The sequence below is a fragment of the Eptatretus burgeri genome, chromosome 3 (assembly GCF_056783735.1).
Source record: "Eptatretus burgeri isolate ZD-2024b chromosome 3, Ebu_testis_v1, whole genome shotgun sequence".
NCBI classification, from domain to species: Eukaryota; Metazoa; Chordata; class Myxini; order Myxiniformes; family Myxinidae; genus Eptatretus; species Eptatretus burgeri.
Genome location: NC_140963.1, coordinates 112,675,834 through 112,693,333, shown reverse-complemented (window position 1 = coordinate 112,693,333; position 17,500 = coordinate 112,675,834). Strand labels below are relative to the sequence as shown.

The following is a 17,500-nucleotide window of genomic DNA, read 5'->3' as shown; positions in this document are numbered from 1 at the left end:
AGAAGCGTATCTGCAAATATTCTGATCAGAATGACCTCGTGGGCGGAGCCACGCTCGCCCATTTGTCGGAGGAAACGGGGGCGAGAACCTCCCCTGATCCTAGAATTTGCATATATCGACTTCACACACAAGCGCCTGGGGGCGGGACCAAGCCGCCCCGCGCTCGCTAATTGGATGGAGGAGAAGTGGGCGTGTTGCGTTTTTGATCCGCTTTTTCCCTCGGAAAGGCCGCTATTCGCGCTAGCGGCTCGGTGCGCTCAGCACCAATCGCCGAACGGGCCCGAGACAGCCCGACGTTCAGTGTTCACAGGTGGTGCGGGAATGGCCATAGAAGGAGAGAGGTGAAGGTGGTGGAGGGTTTTCGGTGGTGGTTTGATGGTTATGGTGCCGTTTGGGAATGGCGGTGATGCGATGATGTGGGAGCGTAGATGGTGGCGGTGGCGTGGTTGTTGTGTGATGGCGGTTGAGATGTGGTTGGTTCAAAATAAGGATAGAACAGGAAAAATGGCTAACTCAAAGCGTCGCAGCCCGGATGAATCACATAAATTCCCTCTATACAACGGGTTTGAGCTAACTACACATGTACTCAGAGATATCTCCCCTACGGGCCCTTCATGGTGTAATGCGAATTTCCACAGCCGTAACACTACCCCCTCCCCTTTTTACAGACTCGTCCCGAGTCGTCAAATTCTCGTGTGCCATCATGTGTAGTTCTCCCCGAGTACGTTTTACCTTCGGATCCCTGAGTGCGACATTCATGGTATTCGTGTCCCCAAAATAAATAACCTGAGGGCTGAGTAACTAACTAAACAAACCCACTCACACGGACAACTTAAATAAAATTGCCGGTGCTAAGACATACATGCCGGGGGCACACTCGTATTTACAGTACATCTTACTTACAAATTCTACACTAAACCTTGGCCCAGGATCAATGGACTCTGCAGGGAGCAAAACAAAAGTCAACGGTGATCCGGCGCACGGGCCGCCACTGCAGGCCCATGTTGTAGCTGCCAACAGGACAGTCCTTGCAACTTCCACGACAATCCTGGTGCACATGGCAATGAACAAGAGGTGGGGGGGGGGGCAAAGCAAAATTGAACGGGGGCAAACTGTTGATGTGAGCAGTGGGCATGGCATGGCAAAGGTGAACAGGCAAGGCATGGCATGACAAGGCCGCTGTAGCAAACAGCCGGCAGATGATCGACCGGCACCGGCCTTGAAGCAAAAACAGCTGCATACGATCCGGCCGGTACAGACCTCGCAGCAAAACACAGCCGGCAGATGAAGTGGGCTGGCACAGGCCTTGAAGTAACACAGCCAGCCAATAAAGTTGGCCGGCCTCTCGCCGTGCAGTGCAGGTTGGTGGAGGGAGTGCGGAGGTGCTGGCCACACAGAAGGCGGGCTCGGACCTACCTACTGTCTCCCTCCCACCTATCTCCTTTGCCTGTCACTGTCCATACCCACCCCCTTAATTTGTAAAAACCAATTTAGCCCCAATTAATTTTTTTTTTCTTTTTATTTCTATACCTCCCACTTTAATTCGTCCCCTAACCCCCTTTATCATCCTTGTTCGGCTAACCTCTTGTCTCCTAGCCTACTCCCAACCCCTACGTTCCCTTCCCGGAGGGGAATAGGGGAGAGCTAGCATCCTGTGTTGAGGCCCAACGAAGCCTCAGGATGGCCTCCCCAGACTTCAGCGATCTTTAACCCCAAGTGGGTCCAGCGGCCCACAACGAGAGCGAAGGGATGGATGATGCGGAGAGGTACACTTCCTAATCTACCCTAACCATTAACTCTTAAACTACCCCGGGGCTTTCAACAAGTGTCTCTCGCTTAAACTATTGGTTCTATCAACCCAGATTCCCAACGCCTGTGTTGGGGTCCTCACAATTTTGGGCCTTGCCCCCCAATTTTCTTTCCGTGCCCTCACACGGTCTCATGCCTGGGACGCGTGGCTCCCTTGGCAGGCACTTCCCTCTGCAGATTCTCCAGCTATGGCACCCCCGGGCACTACACTGCCTCCGAGCCTACCAGCTCCCTAAACACCGGGGAGTGCCCTCCCTGGCGACTCCCCTGACACGCTCACGTGGCAGGCTGGCTTCCCGGGCCCATTTCCGAGGGTCAGCCGTGCCCACAACACTGCCCACGCGGCTAACGGCGCCCCGGGCCCCCGCATCATGCGGGCGCATCCGTGCCCACTACGCTATCCCTGCCCCCCAATGGGCCCTTGGCCTACCACGGCCGACTAGCCTGGTCCCCGGGGTACCCACTCAGCGATACTCACCTTTCGCAGCCACGCTCCCAGCCTGTCAACAGGGCTCCTGCACCCCTCCAAACGGGTATCGAGCCTACACTCCCAGCAACAGCAAAACGACCTCCATTTTGTCAATTTGACTAACCCAGCTAACTCACTCTACACTGACCCCGGGGTCCCTTGGGCGGGAGTCACTCCTCCCCCCAATCACTCATCGCACCATGCATTCCACATGAGCTCCACTCACACAGACCCGCTGGCCTCACTCACTCACCAAGCACATGCTTCCACTTCACAACCCTTCAACACACACATCGCTGAATCCTGCCATTCCTGCTCACTAAATCCCCTAACTACCTCGTGCTCCCACGTCATCCCTTAAACTACAGCACGTTCCATTTAACACTACGTAGCTAAGCTACGTCCCCTCTACACATTCACTGTCTGTCACTGTCCCCAAATCATTTCCCATCCTAAATCTGCACTAAATCCCTCAACCTAATCCATTTCACTGGCCCCATGAGGACTTACCCCTGCCCCATGAAGCCGGTCTAGCTAAGCTAACCCTTCCCCCTAGTGTCATCCTGTGCCCGGGACAAGGGGGTCTTCCACCCCTGCCCAGGGAATCCTGTTCACCCGAAAGCGAGGCCTGCTATTTTTTTTTAAAATTTACAGCACCAGCGCGGCAACTCGCAACCTGCGCACCTTTGGCGCGACGTCATGGCAGCTTTTCGCGTCCCTCGTCCCTCTTGAACGGTACCATCCGGCAGGGATTCACCCTCCTGCCGGATTCCAACCACACACGCAGCCATGATGTCACCCTGCACATAAAAAAACACAAGTCTCATGTCTCGAGGGGTTCCCCACGCGAACACATGTGCTCTGCCCGTTGGAGCTGAACACACACGCCCGCGTGGAGAACCCGTCCGGTCCAAATCCGAAATCCTGCCAAAACTTTGTCCGTCCGCGGGATCGGCAACATCCACCGCGTGCGTTTCCGGACCGGTTTTCACTCCCGCAAGCGAGCACTTGGGGGCCTCGTGCGTTGCACGGCCCGGACCTCGCGCTCGCCGCCGTGTAAACCCGGTGCGGTCCCCGTTACAGCTGCGGCCACTATTCGGCCTTTGTCCCTCTGTCGCCGTTGTCTCCGTCGCCATTCAATCCACGCACACCTGCGTGTTACAACGCTCAGACTCCACTCCATCACATTCACACTGGGAGACGCGGCTGCGTGCTCCCGCATGCTGACCGACATCTCCCTCACATACCGCTCTCTCACACACACGGTCTCCCTCACACTCAGCCGCTCACTCACTCGTGCCATTTCCCTCACACAAACCATACCACTCACACACGCGGGGGCAGTCACCCGCGTTCTCACTCACACACTGCTGTTCGCACACGCGTGCCGTTTCCTGCGCGCACGTGGTCTCTTCCACCTGCAGTGCCCCTTTCACACACGGCGTGCTGGGAAGCATGCTCTCCGGCACACTTGCCACCACACCACTCACACCTTGCACCACACACACCGGGACAACACTCGTAACCACACACACCGGGACATTCACGCCGGGGACAATCACACCGGGGACTCGCGCTACCACAAGGGGTTCTGGGGTCTCTATACCCCCCAAGCTGCATGTGCACCTGTCCACAGCAACCGTCCCCTCGAACTCGCTCGACATGACCGAACTCACCTGGTCGTGAGTCGCCTCAAGGGGGCATTCTCCCTCCCCTCGTTCCTGGAGGAGGCTATCCAGCTGCTCGCACCGGGTCCCCAAACAGTCCGCCAGCTCCCCCTTATCGTCTTCCACTACCTGTGTGTGTGTGTGTGTGTGTGTGTGTGTGTGTGTGTGTGTGTGTGTGTGTGTGTGTGTGTGTGTGTGTGTGTGTGCTCGTCTTCAATCCTGTCCAATTCACCCTCTATCTCCCGTGTCTATTATTTCTGTCTCTTCCCTTGTTATCTCCCTCGTGCACGTCTCCGTCACCCCAATTAGTTTTTCCCTCTCGGTCACCATCACTGTTGCTCTCTGCGTCACCTTTACACTTCTCGCCCAGCACGTCCCCCGTATTATTTCCTCCTCACCCGCCTTCACCACGGGCCTGACAACCGTTGCACTCCCTCCCAGCTCGTTCGATCCCACACGTGGCGCCGCCATTTTGAGCTCCACCGCCCGCGTTTCACTCCCCGCAATTGCCATTATGCCTGCCTGCAGGCTTCGGCCCATTTGCTGCATCTCACCCCACATTTTTTTCATTTTTATTTTCCATTTTCTTATCCATTTCGTTCATTTGTTGCGTCATTCCGCTTATTGCCTGCAAAATCATGTTTACCTGGTCCACGTTAAGTGGGTCTGCGGCAATCGCTTCGCCCTCAGGCGCGGGTCCGCCGGGGACTGGGGGAGGACTTTGACGGAGGCGGGGTGGGGGGGGTGTCATACACCGCGGCCTCTAACGCTGCGCCCATTTCGGCCTCTGGGTTCAGTTGGGGGAGTTCATCCTGCACAACAAGCATTTCCTGCACGGGGATTTCATCCTGGACCATGGATTCGACACATTCTACATCCATTTCCAATACCCCCGGCTCCCGCTTGCCTTGAGACTCCATCTTATTTCTCGTAAGGGGTTAATTTTAATTGCTTGTAATTTGGAGGGAATCGGGGGTCGCTCGTCTCACCCCTGAACCGATTCTCCGTGAATTTAGCTTGGAGGCGGGGCGGATTCCAATCCCACTCCTGACACCAGTGTTGCGAATTCACACCCGCTAGCGTGCAGACGGCCACGTAACTCGGATCGCGGCACATTGCCCACCGGACGGACAATTCCGTCGTGACCCTCTCGGACTAACGCCAGGAGCTAGTCACGGGTGGGCCTTTCGGCCTCACCACGATCGTGCCAATCGGCCCCCCACGTGGGATAGGGTTGTTCACCAAATTCGACCGACCTAAGTACCCACACGGAGGGTAGACCGGGCGATCGCACCTCGCCGCAGTTTGACTTCGGACACGGGCCACTTTAAGCGACCCGTTCCGTACTATCGGGATAACCGAGCGGTGTTATCGTCAACCTCGACGGTTCCGATTAATTGTCGGGCGTTTTTTTAGCCCACTACCAACCCTTTACGTGAAGTAAGATGGAGATTCAATTAAAGAAAAGACGAAGCGAAACGGGAAAAACAGTTCAACATAATTCACATTTATTCCGCGGCAAACGGAAAGCACACATATACAATTACAACAATTATGCACCAAAAGCAAATGTAAAAGAAACACAACAATTATGCACCAAAAGCAATTGCAGCAAAAGAAACACAATGCAGATCTACTACCGACTACGCGAGCACATGGCAACACTTACACAGTTCTAATTTACAGACGGCGCCGACAACACATGTACTCAAAATCAAAAGAAAAAGGGGCCACCCTCTACGACAAGGGGGCAGACGTGGTCTGTGGGCGCGAAACCGGGCAGAGCCTATCCGTCTTGTGATGAGCCGCAAAATGGCGGCGGCGCCTTGACTCCGCGCTCCTCCGTGGGCCTCGCTGGCACTGCCTGGAATGGCGTGGGAATGGGGCCCCCTTTTCGCACTATCTCAGCGCGGGTGGGAAACAGGGGGGGGTTGTTAATGCTCTGGGGAAAGAGGATAGCTGGCTTGCTTGGGTCCCGCGACGAGCGTCCTCGACCGCGTCCTCGACCGCGTTCCCGGCTTCTCCTCTCTGCAGCTCCCCGACAGACCGACTCTCCTCCAGACCCATCTTGACTGCTGCTGCCACACTTTGCCACCGCCACAACTCGCCCGAGCCTGAAACAGAAAAACCTCCACTCCTCAATTCGCCCCGCGCTCGGCGCTTTATAGTGCGACAGGAGCACCCATATGCAGATTTTCGGATCAGGATGGGCTCGGGGGCAGAGCCACGCTCGCCCATTGGACGGAGGAAAAGTGGGCGTGAATCATTCCTGATCCGCGAATTTGCATATATCGATTCTACTCCGACGCGCCTGGAGGCGGGGCCAAATCGCCCCGCGCTTAATGATTGGAGGGATCGGAAGTGGGCGTGCACCATTCCCGATCCGACCCCTCCCCGGAAAGGCCGCTTTTTGCACCCGCGGCTCAGCGCGCGTCCCGCACGAGGCCAGGACAGCCTGACGCTCGGTGCCCACAAGCGGTGCGGGAATGGCGGTAGAAGGAGGAGAGGTGAAGGTGGTGGAGGGTCTAAAGTGGCGGTCCCTGGCCACGGTGACACTTGGAATGGCGGTGATGCGATGGTTGCGAGAGCGAGTTGCGAAGGTAAGGTCGTGGCTGTTGGCGTTGTTGTTGTGAAGCGGCGTTGCGATTGGTGGTTGTTGTGTGATGGCGGTTGAAACGTGGTTGGTTCAAAATAAAGATAGAACAGAAAAACGGCTATCTTAAAGGGTCGCAGCCCGAATGAATCACATTTATTCCCTCTAAACAACGGGTTTGGGGCTAACTACACATGTACTTACAGAGATATCTCACCTATGGGACCTGAATGGTGATTTGCGAATTTCCTCAACCACAACAATATATATATATGTGTATATGTATATATATATATATATATATATATATATATATATATATATATATATATATATATATATGTATGTATATATATATATATGTATATATATATATGTATATATATATATATATATATATATATATGTATGTATATGTATATATATATATATATATATATATATATATATATATATATATATATATATATATATATATATATATATATATATATATATATATATATATATATATATATATATATATATATATATATATATATATATATATATATATATGTATATATATATATATATGTATATATATATATATATATATATATATATATATATATATATATATATATATATATATATATATATATATATATATATATATATATATATATATATCTATGAATAAAATGTGCAAAATAAAGTCTTTAAACTTGTTCATCTGTAAATGCATGTATCCATTATTATCAACTTGTGACCAGCCTTAAGACAAATTTGTTTTTCTGTTTAAATTTCCAGGATTCGTGTGCTCGAGTGCTGCTGTACCGTGGTGCCAGCAAGGACGTGAAAAATTTCAACAACCAGACAGCTTTCCAGGTTGATGGGCATTCTCATTTACTCACCTGGATGGGCATTTGCTTCCTCTTTTTACTATTTCCCTTTTGACTTGTCTTAGAACTATCGGTATAGTTGTGCTAATATTTATGTGCTAATGTCATTCAAAATACCTTTGACAGTTATACTTTGTTAGGAATTGACTATGTCAATATGTACCCCCTCATCATCCCCCCCCCCCCCACTCATTGCATGCAGTCGTGTGCGATTGACAACATGCGGTATACAGCGGACTCCCTTGCCTTGTAGACAAATTTTCATGAACTACAGTGATAGCAAAACAGTGGAAGTGTAAAAATGAAGGAATTATCTCGTTTGCGAAAGGGTGGGGTGTAGAAAATTGATTGTGTTTGTGATTGTGTAAGAACAATTTCCCCCAGTTTGTAATTGCCCCCCCCCCACCATGACTATTCCCCATGTTTGTAAAATATAATCATGATAACAAAGAAGCAAAACGTGCCAAGGGGGCAGAGGCCCCGCCTTCCCGGGTTTCGTGTGAGCAGGCCACACCCCGGGGGCGGAGGTTTGATGGGAGTGATGTGAGACCCATGGAGTGTAAGAGGGCGTGGGAAGTAGCAGAAAAAAATAGGACATGATGGAGTGTGCAGGAGGCGAGTAGTCGATGTACTCGGAGGACATTGAGGATCTCACTTTTGTTCTTGGCACAATGAAGGCTGCGCGATTCTCATGCTCGTGCTGTGGGAATTGGCTCGCATGCTGAGCAGGACCTTGGCCGTTGATGGTTTGGCTGAGCCGTGACGTGTGTACGTTTCTGAGGAGGGAAGGAGAGCATGCCTCGTGGCCTGATCACGGGGACTAAGAAATCGTCTCGTCGTGTCGGCCGTCGTTGTGAACAGACCGGGGGCAAGAGAGGAACGGTCGGCGTATTCACTCGTAAAAAGAATCTGCACGAAGTCTATGAGCCTTGGTGTTAATTACTGCTCATGAATTGCCTGATGTACATTCTTCTCACTGCGAGAGAACGACTTAGCGCCATTTTTTGGGTCGCATCCACGAAGCGCCTCAATTCTACATTCCATAAGGACAATCTGGACCAAGCTAAATGCTGAAATAAAGGAAGGATTAAATTATTTTTCTTCATTTTATGTGCCCCTTTGTGGATTCTTAAGTCAGTGTGGAGGTTCCTCAATTAGAATTAGATTGAGGTTACCTCATGTCTTGATTCATTATCTTTATAATTTTAGGTTTTCTGTTTCATTAAATGATTATTCATTGAATTCGATTTGCTTGTGTCCCTGTATTTGTGCCATCCGGGTGCAGCACTAAATTCTTTGACCACAGTTCAGGTCAGGTATGGGAGCATGCGCCGGAGTAGCGTGTCGCTGCGTCCACTTTCCGCCAGTACTCCAGGTTCCTCCATCTGGCCAATCCCCAGACAGATGCCTGGCCCATCCCATCTCCTTGAGATAATGATCAACCTGCTCCAACCATGAGGAACGTGGTCGGCCCATTGGCCTCCTCCACTCATGAGGCTCCTTCGGTGAGAGAATTTGGTGAACAGGATCAGCCTCAGGAAAACGAGCCAAATGTCCATATAGCCACAGCTGACGCTCACAGACTATACAGGGAACAAATCTCATTTGAGTCTCTCTCAGCAACCGCTCGCTGGACACAAAGTCTGACCAGCGATAGCCAAGGATTCTCCGAAGAGACCTGGTACCAAAGGAATTAAGTCTCCATCTCAGATCCCTGGTCAGAGTCCAAGTCTCACATCCATAGAGCAAGAATGGAAGCACCAAGGACCTGAAGACTCAGACTTTCATCCTCCTGCACAGGTACCCGCAGTGCCACACCCCATGATCCAGTGAACCGATGACTCCTCAGGCCCAACCCAGACGTCTATTGACCTCTGGCTCACAGCCGGCAGAGACATGAATATCACTGCCAAGGTAAGTGAATCTCTCCACGACCTCAACATCCTCACCACAAACAGGTGCAGACAGGATAGCAGCATCCAATATGTCAATGAAAGCCTGGATCTTAGTTTTGACCCAGGAAACCCGTAATCCCAGTGGCTCCGACTCCTCAATCAGCACCTTGAGGGCTCGGAAAAGGATATCGAGCGTCTCCACAAAGATGACTGCATCATCTCCAAAATGAAGGTCAGAGATCTTGACATTCCCAAACGATGCACTGCAGCTTGATCTTTCCGACATCCTCCCCAGAATCTCGTCCATACAAGTGCTGAAAAGTGGGGGGCCAATACACCCCTCTGATGAACTCCAGTAACAACTGGAAATAAGTCAGAGATGGTATCACCACGTCTCACAGCACTCTCAGTCCCAGAGTATAGTTCAGACATCAGATCGATCAGGTTTGGTGGCACCCCACGAAGACCAATAATCCTCCAGAGGACATCCCGATTCACTGAATCAAATGCTTTACAGAGATCAACATAGGCTGCAAGCAGCTCCTGCCGAAACTCTCGTCTGTGTTCGGTGAGGACCCGAAGAGCAAGGTTCTGGTCAATCATTGACTCTGGACGCTGGTGCTCAAGCAGATGGTGGTGAACCCAATCAAGAATTATTCGAGCAAAGACCTTGCCCGGCACTGAGAGCAGCGTCACCCCTCGGTAGTTGTTGCAGTCTTGGCGATCACCCTTCCCTTTCCAGAGAGGGACAACAAGGTCCCTCTTCCAGTCAGTTGGGATGATGCCTGTGTTCCAGGCAGAGCACAGAACTGCATGTAACGACACGAGTGCAGCATTTCCACCAGCCTTGAGAAGTTCAGCAAGGATGCCACAGATCCCAGGAGCTTTACCCCATTTCAACCGGTTCATCGCAGCCCGTGTTTCCACAAACGAAGGTGGATCACAGTTGAATGGAGAGTCAGCAACCAGGATTGTTACACCCCCGACGTCCAACTCAACAGCTGGTGGATCAGCCTGATACAGCCGAACAAAGTAACTGGCCCAGCGAGTCTTCACTTCGGAGCCCTCCGTCAAGAGACCACCACCCTCTGCTAGAACTGCAGAATACCGAGGGATGGGATTGGAGGAACGCAATGCCCAAAGTCCCCTGTAAGCAGGATGAGAATCACTTGACCACAGGTGATGCTCTACCCCCTCACATATTCCTCGCACATTGGCCGCCTTGTCCACCATTAGTGCACATGCAGTTTTACGCCTCAGCTCCCTGAATAGCTCAGCTCTGCCATTCAGCCTGGCCCTTTGACTCTGGTCAATGGTATCCAGTGTCCCCTGAGAGAACAAATTCTTCTTCACCCTCTGTTAAGTTCCAAGACATCTTCCGGCAACATCAAGGACAGTGGTCTTGAAGGCACTCCACAACTCTTCAGGATCCCCCAAAGCACCTAGACCCTCCAAATCTCCACTCAGCCTGTTCCCAAGCTCCTCAGCTACCCTCTCATGCTTGAGCTTGCCAACATCCAGCCTAGGCTGGGATGGTACAATTCTCCTGGATTTAAGCTGCAACCTCAGAGTTGCTGCAACAAGCCTGTGGTCAGTATTGAGGAACTGAGCACTCCGGTAGACCCTGCAGTTCTGGATTATTCTCCAGTTACCATCAACGAGTACATGGTCAATCTCCTTTGCCACACCACCAGCGTTGGAATACCAAGTCCAGCGATGAGCTTGTGGGCACTGAAACCATGAACCAGCCACCCTAAGTCCATGACTTCTTGCAAAGTCAAGGAACTTGGTGCTATTCTGGTTCACAATTCCAGACCCATGGGGACCAACACACGTCTCATAACCATCCCTATCAGTTACAGTCAATGCATTGAAATCCCCTCATACTAGAAGAGTATCTCACCTGGAGCACTGATCAACCACAGACTCGAGCGTGGCATAGAATGTGTCCTTCACGGTGAGATCACTCGCCTCAGTCGGAGCATCGACAGAGACCAGGGAAAGTGACACCCAAGGAGTGACGAATACTTCGTCTCATAATGCGCTCGTTGACCGGTGTTTCCTCAATTATCATTGGAGTCAGCTTCTTGGACACAGCTACAGAAACTCCTTGGGTATGGTAACCATCAGAGCGACCAGACCAATAGTAGGTGTAACCACCCACCATTATCTCGCCGCAATCCGGTCTCTGAACCACAGAGAGAGCTGCAATACCAATGTCCAAACGCTTGAGCTCAGATGATAACAAAGACAGATGATCATCCTCTCTTCGGGATTGGACATTCCATGCACCCACCTAAAGGGACTGCCTTCGGTTAACCGAAGGAGACCGCCATCTGGTGGACGACACCTCAGCACCACTCCGACACACTCTCCCGCAATCTTACCTGAGAAGTTTACCCCGTGGTTTCCTTCATGTCATCAAAGATTGGGGGTCCCGAAGGCTTTGCCCCAAATCCCGTCATCCGGTGAGCTGCCCTGCGAAGGGAAGGTGCACAGGAAGTACTCCCATGGAGTGGATTTTCAGATTTGTTTTTTTATGCTTTTGGAATGTTTTGTGGAATGAAGGGTTTTGCGGTGGCCGGAGTGCAAATTCTGCCACCAACTTCCAAATAAAAAGTAACCCAACTGCAGGAGGACGTCCACAGACACAGTTTTTCCAGATGCATACATTAATCCCGAGACTCTTGGCTGGATTCCTCCAAGGGAGAAGTTTGGCCATCCATCCAGGTAGGGGTTAAACCCCCTGGACACAGCAATATATTTGATAAAGAGGTTTGTAAAAGAGAGTTCTATGTTTCATAATGATAATGAGTTCATTGTTTTTATATATATATATATATATATATATACATATACATATACATATACATATATATGTATGTATATATATATGTATATGTGTATATATATATATATATATATATATGTATATATATATATATATATATATATATATATATATATATATATATATATATATATATATATATATATATATATATATATATATATATATATATATATATATATATATATATATGTATATATATATATATATATATATATATATATATATATGTATATATATATGTATATGTATATGTATATATATATATATATATATATATATATATATATGTATATGTATATGTATATATATATATATATATATATATATATATATATATATGTATATGTATATATATATATATATATATATATATATATATATATATATATGTATATGTATATATATATATATATATATATATATATATATATAAATATATATATATATATATATATATATATATATATATATATATATATATATATATATACACATGATGTGCATCCAATGAGAAGTAATTGATGAAATGTATTTTGAGAAAGCTTTGATATTTGATGAAGTGGATTGTGGTTTTATTCTGTAAGCAGCTAAATAACAAGTAAATGAATAATTATTGATTTGAATGAGCCCTTTATTTAAAAGTTTGCAGCTATTGTCATTTTTTAAATGTAAATATGCAAAAGTTATAAAAAAAAAATTGGGCGGAAGAGGGACATGTTTGCGTTGCCGAGCAATCAGTTCAAATGTAAGCTTCATTGTCTTGGGTCACGTGACCCACATTGAGCAGAGCAAGTCTGCACCGGCTGACTTTTATTTGCAGATATTTTCGTTTATGGACATTTTCTGACAGTTTTGTGATATTTTTTCCTGGGATTATTGGCTTTGAGTTCCATCACTCTGCAAAATTTCAGATTTCTACCTCACCGAGAAAGCACTAAACATTTGTATCGGTTGGAGTCTGTGGTTCGAAAGAGCTTTGTATATGAGATTGATCATGCAATAGCGGTCAGTGTTGGTCGAGTTAATTCCAAAACGTCAGTTTTCATTGCCTATGCAATTATGCAATTATGAAAGTTTAAAACAACCGGTGTATGAAATTAAATCAACCGATGAATCCAACATGTTCGACAATGGTGTGGTTCTTGCAGCGGTCTGGTCAGGTCTACGGAATATTTACTATAGTATCTAATGCTGAGTACAGATATGTCCCAAGTCTTAACATTCATCCAGATAACATGCAATGCATTAGAACAGCGTTTTAATGGAATACAATCAGTTAATTGCACATAAAGTAATATATACAGGTATATATAATTATGTTTATGGATACATAGTCCAGGCTCGTGGAAGAGCGAGTGCAGTGAACGGAGCAGGAGGTAACAGACAAGCATGCATGCATAGGATGGACGAAATGAAAACAGAAGGAAATTCCATGGAGGAAAAATTGGAAAATTGGAAGGAGGAGGGATTTGGGTGGGGTTAATGAGCGTTGAAAAGATCATGGTTTGGGATTGGGGACGATCTGAGATGGCGTTCAACAGCTCTCTTGAAGACCCGGAGGGAAGAATGAGATTAAAAAAGGATGTAGAAGTTGATTCCACATGCGGGAAAAAAAAAAGAGGAACAAATGAGTGGCATGAGCAGTGATCCTGGATTTTGGTAGTTTCACCAGAAGGGGGTTGATGGTGGACCATGTGTGAGTCCTGCAGAAACCTGGGGAGAGGGGGAGGAGGGGGGAGGACAAAGCACAGAAAGAGCAGAGGATGCAAGAGCAGAAATATCTTCTCTTAAAGATCTTCTCATTCTGTGTTCATCTTCTTATTTGTTACCTCTGCCACCGAAGGTGAAGGAGGTTCTGTTTTTACCCCTTTCTGTCTGTTTGTCTATTTGTGGGTCGCCGGAATAGGTGACCTTTATTGTCAGTAATTCTGTCTGTCTGTTTGTTTGGATGTTTGTTCGTTTGTCATCAGCATAATTGGTAGTAAACGTGGGTGGATTTTGACAAAACTCGGGTGGTAGGTACATCTTATGACCTCGTGCTTTGGAAATTGTGATGGTTGCTAGGGATGCTTCGGTTCCCGAGCAACAACCGAAAAACCTTCAAAATCGGTACCGTTCACGCGAAATCAATTCCAAAAGCCATTATCCCACGTAGGGTTGACATTTGGCACGAATGATCTACAAGTGATGCTCTATCAAATATATTCCGGTTTTTGTGATATATGGAATACTTTACCCGCAGCACCCCCTACAATTAGGGGATGCGCGAAAATTGGCGAAAATTGAAGGCCCCCAAGCGACCAGGTGAGTGCATCTATACGAATGAAACTTTGCAGGTTCATGGTACTCAATGAGTACTACAACTTTGCCTCAGGACATATTGACCGATTTTGCTTAGGTCAGGGGTCAAAGGTCAATTAGTGCAAAAATCGATAATATGCGAGAGCTGGAGGTGCCTTCACGCTCAATGCTACTCCTCCTAGGGTTATGGTCGGATGGTCATGAAAATTTACACTAATCGTCTGGAATACATTGTGCACAAACGATCGAGCCGGGCTTTCAATTTAGATCTTTGTTCACCCACAGCACCCCCTTGAACTTTGGGGATTTCCGATTTCAAACCGCATTTTCGGTACTTTTCATTCAAATGGATACCGAGTAATTATCAGTAGATGGAACTGGATGAGATTTGAGATGCATAATCTTCAGGTGATTCCCTATCCTCTATATGACATCCATTTTGCTCTATATCTTATAGTGTCCATGCTCGGCGACCCATCGCCACCTACCGGCTTGTCTGTCTGGCTGTTTGTGTGTTTGTTTACCCTGTAGCAGCCACACCGTTTCAGCGATCATGACCAAACTGGGTACACACGTCAGCCATTGTCCAACTTAGACACTTGTCATTTTTGGTGAATCTCGGTCAAATGTCAAGGTCAAGGTCACCGAAAAACCGAAATTCTTATTTTCGCAATAACGTCCGCTAAGATGGTCGTCTCGACTTCAAACCAAATCCAAAATGTGCATCTTCCAATTCTACATCCAACCATATGTCTCATTGGGGGTCACACCAACACCCTTCTTAGCGGTCGGGGGTCGAATGTCAGGAGGGTTGGGTCAAAACTGTGGAAGATATAGTGTGGAAGTTGGTTTCACAGGTGGGGGGAAAAGAGGAATAAATGAGTGGAGGTGGGCAGTGATTCTGGATTTTGGCAGTTTCACCATGAGGCGGTTGCTGATGGACGGCATGCATCCTGCAGATACCTGGTGGGGACAAAACACAAGGAAGGCAATAGGGTGCATGTCCAGAAATGAGGTGGAAGAAGACAGAGAGATCACCGACCTGTCGGCGATGGCGAAGTGATCGGCCCATAGACTCAGCTTTATTGCAATAGGTTCCAATGATATTGAAGGCCTTTGTTTCAATGACTTAAGCTGTTCAAGAGGTGAAGCAGGGGAGCCAGCTCAGAGGAGACAGCAGTACTCCATCGAGCTGCGGATGAAAGCCTTGTAGGTGGATAGGAGTTCAGGTGTGTTAAGGATGGACTTTGCACAATGGAGGATGCCCCGCTCGCCACTGGCTTTGGAGGCCAATATTGAAATGCGGCTTGCCCAAGAGAGCTCACAGCTGAGATTGAGACCCAGGGGTTTGAGTGACTGAACCTCTTCGAGAGGGTTGTTGAGAAAGTAGATGGAAGGTTTTGCAGTGCTGTCATTTCGGAGAGAGTGAGTGTGTGGGATTTCTCAGGATTGAAAGATGTATTCCAAGTGTTTGACCAGTTTTTGATTTTGTCAAGGTTTATGGAGAAGGTTTACAGCAATTTATGCTGTCTCTCTGTCAGAGGGATGAGAGATGTCACGGCAGAGAGTGGAGTGAAGCAAAGAGATAAAGAGGATTTTCCAGTGAGTCAGAGATCATTGATGAAGATTTGGAAAATGATGGGGCCCAGAATACTGCCTCAGGGGGACTCCAGCCTTGAGAGGGAGAGGAGAAGAAAGGGTTCCGTTGAGAGCTACGTGTTGGCTACGAGAATGGAGGAAGTCAGGAATCCAAGGGTGGAGTTGGCCTTGGATTTCATAGGGTATCGGCAGACAGTTTGCAGGGCAGGGCAGGATGTCCAAGAGATTGTTATTGAGGGTGTTTTTATCAAAGAAATTGAGGGTGTTTTTTCCTGCCACCTGTTTTTTTTTTTTTTTCAAATGAATTTTCACTACAACAAACTAACATTTTCAAATGAAACTCTGCATATGCAAACATTGGGGAGACGCATGAAATATGTAACAGTTCTTTGGATTTGAACCCCGGTTCATGCCCCCATTTGTTAGGAACTTAGTCACAGGGGTCAAAACAGAAGATTTTTTTTTAACTCAAATTTGATGTTGGGTCATTCCTGGTGTAACATTTTACAATCTTTCAACTTTATTTTCGGTGGGAAACATGGAGATTTGTGATGCTGTGCCATTGACTTCTCTCTGGTTCAATTTTGTTTTTGCATTCCCTCTGCCCTGTCTTGTCGTCCTCATGGTCCCAGGTCGCCATTGTTGCAGGGAACTTTGACCTTGCAGACATTATTCATAAGCACCATGAAAGTGCTGTTGGTAAGTCAGTAAATATGTATTTTTATGCCTCCACTGACCCCGGAAGCATTATGTTTTTTGGGCTGTCCGTCCATCCGTCCGTGCATCCGTTCCTTCGTGATCGTGACAGGTTTGTTCCCGTGATAACTTAAGAATGACTGAAGGGACCTAAGTCAAACTTGGTACAAGTACGTATAATGTTGCAAGGATGAAATGATTCGATTATGGGGTCAAGTGGTCAAAGGTCAAGGGTCATAGGTCCCGTTCGGCAAAAATTCTGTCTGCGAGCTAACTCGTGAACCAGTGATGGGATGTTGACCATAATTGGTATAAGTATATATTATGATGTACCCACTTACAGTCCACATAAAATGAAAAACAAAGACCCATTGATGTGAGTGGGGCTTTGTTTTTCATTTCGATGTTGACTGCTTTTTGACATTTGCACATGGAGCATGCTTGGGAGCCTCATTGGTTAGCATTTCTGTCTGCGCTGTCGCTCATGATTCACCAATAAGCGATGAAACCGGTCCGGCAGCTGAGGGTGTGTGTACGTTGGGATTCTCATGTGTACGTTGGGATTCTCATGTGTGTGCTCATGTGAACAGATGCAGTGTTTGCACATACTCTTTTTGTTTGCAAAGAACAGGGGCTCGTGTGTGTATAAATATGGCTACAAGAACATGCCTAGTTTTGGTCTAATGGTGAGGGTAGTGGGTTTGGGATCCCAGGATCCTGAGTTCAAATCCTG

At 47.6% G+C, this 17,500-nt stretch overlaps 1 protein-coding gene across 9 annotated transcripts in view; it reads left to right on the top strand.

Annotated features, from left to right (window-relative positions):
- The window catches only part of LOC147030752 (uncharacterized), a 227,503-nt gene that overhangs the window by 115,207 nt on the left and 94,796 nt on the right, over positions 1–17,500 (top strand). For all 9 annotated transcript variants that reach the window (XM_085875120.1, XM_085875123.1, XM_085875124.1 and 6 more), the window contains 2 exons: positions 7,331–7,408; positions 16,704–16,770. In XM_085875120.1, the coding sequence (XP_085731246.1) occupies positions 7,331–7,408; positions 16,704–16,770 (145 nt within the window). The remainder of the gene's footprint in view (positions 1–7,330; positions 7,409–16,703; positions 16,771–17,500) is intronic.